Here is a 7,107-nt window from a genome sequence, read left to right as displayed (position 1 = left end):
TAAAATGTCTAGATAACATAAGGGTAAAATTGCATAGCTGTATGAATTGTTAGGCATAATTGCCACTATGTGGAAAAACCAATTATAAGAAGAAAACTGGAAGTCTTGACTACATATTGACCATTCATGGGGTGGAAATGTATGTTTTTCCTTTAATATGCAAAAGTTAAAATAAGAGAACCTTGTCCACTTAGCATTGAAAGTAAAATAAATGTTATTTTATTTCTGAGAAAGATATATACAAACATCTTTTTAGATATGCAACATTTCTCATGGATTATCTAATTTAGTTGAGGACTGAAGTTATTTTCAGTGTGGATTTATGCAAATTCAAGCTGTAGTCACAGGTTTAGACAAAATCTCTTCTGTTAAAAGGCCAATATAACCGATGGCAATTAGCCACTAAACTACCATTCTAAGGAGATGAAACAAGTTTTATTTGGAGATAAACAATGCTTTATGGGCTCACAGAATACCACGAACCTGCTTAATGCAGGAGACAAAATCAGCAGACCCAGGACACTTAGTGCAGATTTTCAGGCTCTGTAAGCTGGGTGGATTCCTGTTTCTGTATTGGGTGTGCCCGGTTGAGACTCTGACTCCCAGTGGATCCGTTTCCAGACTGAGTGTGGCCTGGTTGAGGCTGGACTTCTTTCTTGAGCACCAACACCAATTCTCCATCCACCTTGCTGGAGAGGTAATACTCATGCACAGCAGTTTTCAACTGTGCAAATCACATAGGCTGAACATGGCTCACACGAGCTGTTTGATGTGGGTGCTGTAGAACATGGATTGCAGGGGAGCCTGGGGAAAACCAATTCAAACTAAGCTTAGCAAGAGGATTTTGGTAGGACATGCCACCTCAGGAACACAATTTGCCTTACAAATCGTGCTCAGGAGAGGCTCAGCATCTGAGCCTAGCCTGTGGCATCTTTGGTCCCAGAACAGCCAGCACGTCCACCTCCAGCACTGTTTCACACTCACTGTAGCAGGGATTGCTGCATAACTCCTTTCCTTTAGTTTGCCCAACGCTCTATCATTTGCCTTCCTGATTTCATCTTGTGGAAGTGTGGTCCATGGAAGTCATTCTGTTTCAGAACTTGAGGATATTTTAGGACATTTCCACTACCATAGACTTAGCTTTTTTGTTGTTGTTTGCACTTACTTTGTGTGTGTGTGTGTGTGTGTGTGTGTGTGTGTGTGTGTGTGTGTGTGTGTGTAGGTCAGAGGACAGCTTATAGAGTCAGTCAGTTCTCTTCTTCTTCCACCATGTAGGTTCCAGAGGGGCAACTACAGGCTGTCAGGCTCGGCAGTAAGCACCTTTACCCACTGTGGTAGCTTGAATGAGAAATGTCCCCTATAGGTTCGGTATTTGAACATTTGGTTCCTGATTGACGTGGCTTCCTGGGGGAGGTGGTGCAGCCTTGCTGGAGGAAGTATGTCACTTTGGGTGGGCTTTGAGAGTTGATCGCCTTGCCCAACTTTCAGTTCACTCTCCCTGCTGTGTGTTTGCAGGTGAAGATATGATTTTTAGACTTCCTGCTCCTGCTGCCAGGCCTGATATTTGAAGCCATTCTGCCCCGCCATGACAGACTCACCCATTGGCAACTGTTAATCAAAATAAACTCTCTTCCTTAAGTTGCCTTTGGTCACATAAACAGAGACGTAACCAAAACACCCACTGAACCACCCAGCCAGGCCTTTTCTTCACATGTTTTAAAAATAAAGACCCCCCCTAAACCTATTAGTGGGGGGTTGACCTTGGTCATGCCTCCAGGAAACAGGATTCTCCTTTGGGTCTCTGGGGACTGTGCAACTGTGGAACTTACCTGCAGTCCTCACTCTCCAGCAGGCCCCGGTATGTGTTGATCTCACACTCCAGCCGAGCCCGTACGTCCAGCAGCACCTGGTACTCCTGGTTCTGACGCTCCAGGTCACAGCGGATCTCAGCCAGCTGGTGCTCCACACTGTCAATTAGGCACTGCATCTGGGCCAGCTGTGTGCTGTACTGGGCCTCGGTTTCAGCCACAGTACATTCCAGAGATTCTGTCTGCAAGAGGAAGACCTCAGAAGGATCCTATGACAAACTTTGCTGTACCCCTTTCCAGCTCCAAGACTTTAGGCAAGTTACTTAGCTTCCTGTTTTAATCTATAGCCCATGGAGAATGCAAAGTACCTATGTCTTGGGGTGGCTAGGAGGGTGAAATTAGTTGGCATATGGGGGGCACTTGGTACAGTGCCTGTAAGAAATTTAAGGTCTTTAAATGTGTCACCTCTATCTTTATGACTACTGTCCTCTAGGACTTATTTGAGTAGCTTAAGGAGGGTTGACAGCATTTGGGAAGTCACTCCCAGGATAAGCACCGGGCAGAGAAGAGCATCGCACTGTATCACAATGACAGAATATTGGGGATTCAAACTCCTAGATTCCATTTCCACTGAGAACTGTAGAACGTTCTGGAACTCACTTCCTTTGACCCTAGCTTTTCCCTGTCTGTGAAGATGTCTGCCATAGATTATACTGAGCCTCCCTAGATGAATGCTCAGGTGTGGTTCATCTAGCTGTACTCTTTGGACCCAAATACATACTGTGCCTGATGGGACCTGGTATATGTGACGCTGACTGCATGGTGCTCTTGTTGCTTGGGTGGGGAGGGGTGTGGCAATGTGAAGATATCAGCTGTAGTATGAATATTTGAAAAATGATTTTTTTGGTGTGTTTTAGACACAGTGGTGAAACTGGAAAACTGCCCATTGATAAAAGGGAATTAAAATCTGTTGCTAGGTTTAAGTGTCTTTGGCTCAGCTGTCCCTGTCCCACTGTGTTCTGAGATTCTTTTTGTTTTTAGTGGGTGGTATTGGGGACACACTTAGGCCTAGGAGGACCAGGGAGACAGCCTGGTGAGACCAAGAAAGCTGTAGCTGTCTCTGCTTCCAATATGGACTGTTAATATATGTGGAGAAAGGCAGGGAAATGCCACCCTGGCTAGTTGGATACTCAGACCAGCTGAGTGAACTGTGAGCATCTCCCTGGACTTCTGTCCAAGAGTGTAGCCTCCCCAGGCATGTCGCTGACAAGGGATGACACTGTTTGTCCCACGCACCAGTGTTTGCTGCGCCTGGAGCTCAATTTCCAGAGTGTTGGCCGTGCGCTTCAGCTCCAGCACCTCAGACTGGCATCCCTGCAGCTGCTCGGCACTGGACATCTGCTGATGGTTCAGCTCTTCTGTCTGAAACACAGGCCCTGTTGGACTGCCTGGCAAGGCTCCCTCCCGGAAGCCTGCCCTTTCCGGTGGGCACTTGCTCCCTCCCGGAAGCCCGCCCTTTCGGGTGGGCACTGACCTGAGCAGCGAACCACTCCTCCGCATCCCTGCGGTTGTTGGCCAGTACCCTCTCATATTGACATCGCATCTCATCCAGGACCTTGTTGAGGTCCACAGTGGGGGCAGTGTCCAGCTCCACGCTGAGCCGATCTCCAAGCTGCTCACGAAGCAAGTTGACCTCCTAAGAGGGGAAATGGAATAAAGAATGTGGGTGGGGTGGGGTGGGGTGGGGTGAGGTGGAGTGTGTGTGTGTGTGTGTGTGTGTGTGTGTGTGTGTTGTCAACTTGATTAAAAAATAGCCTACTATTTTGATTTTTGGCACAGTGGTAAAAGTCTGAGGTTTTGATTCAAATTCTCTTGGCTGAATTCCTTTTTATTACTTCTGTTTAAGAAAGAATTAAAAAAAATTATATGTATGTGTGTTACTACATGGAATTGGAATTATGGGCAGCTGTGAGCTCCCTGAAATGGTTGCTGGGTACTGATCTTGGGTCCTCTGGAAGAGCACCAAGCACTCTTAACTGCTGGGCCATTTCTCTATCTCCCTCTTTTTCTTAGTTTCAAGTGTCTCAGTTTCTTCATTTTCAAAATGGCTATAATACTGTTCTCTTTTCCAGAGGGTTATTGTGAAACAGGGAAGAGTTAGACAATAAATTTATAAAATTCTTGAGAAATGCTAAGGTATCTGTAATTGTCAGCTGTTACTACCATCAAAATATGCAAAGAATACATTTTTGTTTTACTTTATTATGTAACTCTGCATTTCATTCTTAAGCTTATAATAGAAACAAGATTATAAATGTACAATATCTAAAAAATATTACTCCTAATATTGCATGACTATTTATTCCTTTTTTGGAAGTGGATACAGCTCTATTTTCTTGTTGTACAGTAGAGCTACAGAAATAGCCATTAGTGGAGTTAATTCTTCACCCAAGCAATGGCAGGAGGGAGAGTGGCCTCACCCTGGCACTTGGGGCGGGTGATGTTATGCAACAATACACACTGTATGTCACATCTACCTTGAGAGACACTGGGATGCTCAAACCACACAGTGGGCCTGCCTCTGGTTTTGTTCCAGCTTAGTCAGTGTCTGCCCTGGTTCAGTTTATACCCATGAAATCTCTCGGTAGAACTCTCCCTATAGTCCTTGGCACAGTGGCCACTTCACTTACCTCTTCGTGGCTTTTCTTAAGGCAAAGGAGATCACTTTTCAGGGACTCCACGTGGGCCTCCAGATCTGACTTGCACAGGGTCAGTTCACCCAGGATCCCACGAAGGCCACCGATGTCATTCTCCACCAGCTGGCGAAGAGACAGTTCACTCTCATACCTTTCACAGCAAGAGAAAGAAAAGGGAGTGTGTTACTTGGCTAAACACTGACCAAAGTGCCGGGGTACAAGGATGAGTGACATGTGGCCTCCAGGGAGACACATGTCACAATTCCCCGGGTATCCCAAATGATGGTGAATTCAAGTTTCAAACATTCTAAATTAAAAAAAAAAGATCTCATGCAGAGAATTCTCTATCACTGGAGGCCATTATTATTTTCAAATTAAATTTAAGATTTAGAATGCAATTTGTATACATAAAATACAATGTGGTTTAAAAAATAAATACAATTTGACTTACTTTGACCTAAAATCATCAGCAGCCAGTTTGCAGTTGTCCACCTGTACGGCAAGTCTAGAATTCTCTGCCTTCGTGCACAGTATCTAAGAGGCAAGTCATTATGTAATCAACAGCTCTTTGGAAGAAACCCACATTTCTGTTTTAACAGTCTGCCATTCATTAGCTTAACAAAATTAGCATAACATAATTTTCAGCCTATAACTATACCATGGAGAAAAAAGGAGACATGCAGTGCCAATTTAGAAACAAAATACAGACATAAAAATAGGTTCTCTTTCTAAAAAAAGATTTTATCTTTTTTCCAATTGTGTGTGAGAGTGTGTATGTATTTGATCTCTCTCTCTCTCTCTCTCTCTCTCTCTCTCTCTCTCTCTCTCTCTCTCTGACTCTGTGTGTGTGTGTGTGTAGACTTGTTCTTTGCCTTAGGATGCCAGAAGAGAGTGTCAGGTCCTCGGGAGATGAACTTATAGGTGGTTGTGAACTGCCATATATGGGTATTGGGAACTGAACTCAGGTTGCTCATGAGCGCTACAGTGCTGCTATCCACTGCTGAGTCATTTCTGCATCTCAAGGTTTCCTTTATAAGTGACACAAGGCAGGACATTTGGCAGTCATCATTGACAGCTGAGCTTTGTTAGTTTTCTCCACTGCTAATATTTATTAGAGTTGCATCTCTGTCTGTGGTCATAGAAATTCATCAATGAAAAAAGAAAGAAGGCTTTGTCAGTAGAGCATTTGCAATACAAGTAGGAGGACCCAGGTTCAAACCGTAGAACTCATGTATAGAAAGCTAAGTATAGCAGTGTGTGCCTGTTACCCCTGCAAGGGGAGACAGAGACAGCAGTATCCCTGGGACTCTCTGGCCAGCCACCCAGTGAGTCAAATCAGTGAGCCCCAGGTCCCTTGAGAGACTCTGTCTCAAAACACAAGGCGGGGAGTGGAAGACGCTTGCCATTGACCTCAGGCCTCATTGACAGCATGTATTCCCTCTCTACATGCACACGAAAGGAAAATGATTACCAGGTGAACTAAAAGAGATGGCATTTGATGTCTGTTTGATAAGGAATATAAATAAGTAATGATACATGCAGAACAGATTTTAGATATCATAATTCAGATTCCCCCTCTCTGTAGATGACATAGTCTACACACAGACATGACATTTCTATGGTCAATAGTGCTGATACTGAGACAGATTTCTTGCCATCTATGGCCCTCTTTTCCTGGCAGCATACCAGCTCTGGGAATCCCTCCTCCCTGGTTTTACATCCATAAAACAACCCGCGCCACTGTAAATATAAGAGAATTCTGAAACAGGAAACAGAGAACATTAGGGAATGAGACACACAACCTTTTGCTGGAGTTCTTCAATGGTGTCGAAGTAACGCTGATAATCTGGGCACACCAATGGGGCATCGGGCTCGCATTGCTCTCGGATCCTGCATTCGAGCTCCGCATTGTTCTCCTCCAGGCTTCTCACCCTTTCCAGGTAGCTGGCCAGTCTGTCATTCAGGAACTGCATCGTCTCCTTCTCATTGCTGTTGAACGCCCCTTCCTCGCACCATGCACAGCTCCCCACCAGGCACGGACTGTTACAACCGCCAGCGAAGTAGCAGGGTGAGAGGCGACCGGCTGAGAGGTGAGCCCTGCAGAGGAAGCTCGGGGTCTGACATCTGGATGTGGCACAGGTACTGGGCAGGCAAGTTGTATCGGTGGGACAGGGTGAGGCAGCCGCACAGTCCGGAGCCTCTGCACAGGGCTCAGAGGAGCAGCACCCAGGGGAGCCATCAGAAGCCATCTTCTGTGAAGGAATGAACAGACCGGATGCTGTAGTGCCGAGGTCTTGTCTCCAAACATCTCCTTCCCCCCCTGAGACCTTTATATCACCCTTCAAATGGGTGTTTACAGGCCACACCGATGTTTCCTCTAGCACCGCGGGTGCTAGTTTTCCTACAAACATCTCATTAGTGTTGCTTATTTACCGAGGAAGTTTTATGCCTCGTAAAAGGAGGATAAGTTCAGGTTACTAAATCAGGACGACTGTCATTTCCACGTGTTGCTTGGATAAAATCCTTATTTTAGCGAATAGCCATAGGAAACATTATCCCGTTGAAAGAATAAGGAACCCAAGAGAAAATCTGAGCCATTGGTA

General features: G+C 45.3%; 1 protein-coding gene across 2 annotated transcripts; it reads right to left on the bottom strand.

Annotated features, from left to right (window-relative positions):
- Positions 1–704: 704 nt before the first annotated feature.
- Positions 705–6,753, bottom strand: LOC100758909 (keratin, type I cytoskeletal 40). Of its 2 annotated transcripts, XM_027428183.1 has the most exons (7): positions 6,307–6,753; positions 4,956–5,038; positions 4,499–4,655; positions 3,343–3,504; positions 3,105–3,230; positions 1,830–2,050; positions 705–804 (listed from the first exon to the last, which is right to left on the bottom strand). In XM_027428183.1, the coding sequence occupies exons 1-7, from the start codon at positions 6,751–6,753 to the stop codon at positions 705–707; spliced, it is 1,296 nt and encodes a 431-aa protein (XP_027283984.1). The 2 variants fall into 2 exon arrangements, with proteins under 2 accessions (XP_027283984.1, XP_027283985.1); XM_027428184.1 differs by lacking the exons at positions 4,499–4,655; positions 4,956–5,038.
- Positions 6,754–7,107: the final 354 nt, after the last annotated feature.

The sequence above is a fragment of the Cricetulus griseus genome, chromosome 7 (assembly GCF_003668045.3).
Source record: "Cricetulus griseus strain 17A/GY chromosome 7, alternate assembly CriGri-PICRH-1.0, whole genome shotgun sequence".
NCBI lineage: Eukaryota > Metazoa > Chordata > Mammalia > Rodentia > Cricetidae > Cricetulus > Cricetulus griseus.
The sequence above is the reverse complement of the archived record's forward strand: the minus strand, read 5'-3'. Positions and strand labels throughout refer to the sequence as shown.

What these genes read in the sequence shown, in the direction of transcription:
- LOC100758909 (XM_027428183.1), bottom strand. Translation starts at nt 6,753, where the DNA reads ATGGCTTCTGATGGCTCCCCTGGGTGCTGCTCCTCTGAGCCCTGTGCA. An exon ending in GCTGATGATTTTAGGTCAAA is followed by an intron (nt 4,656 to 4,955) that starts GTAAGTCAAATT and finishes TTGCTGTGAAAG; the next exon opens with GTATGAGAGTGAACTGTCTC. An exon ending in AGGAGTGGTTCGCTGCTCAG is followed by an intron (nt 3,231 to 3,342) that starts GTCAGTGCCCAC and finishes CCTGTGTTTCAG; the next exon opens with ACAGAAGAGCTGAACCATCA.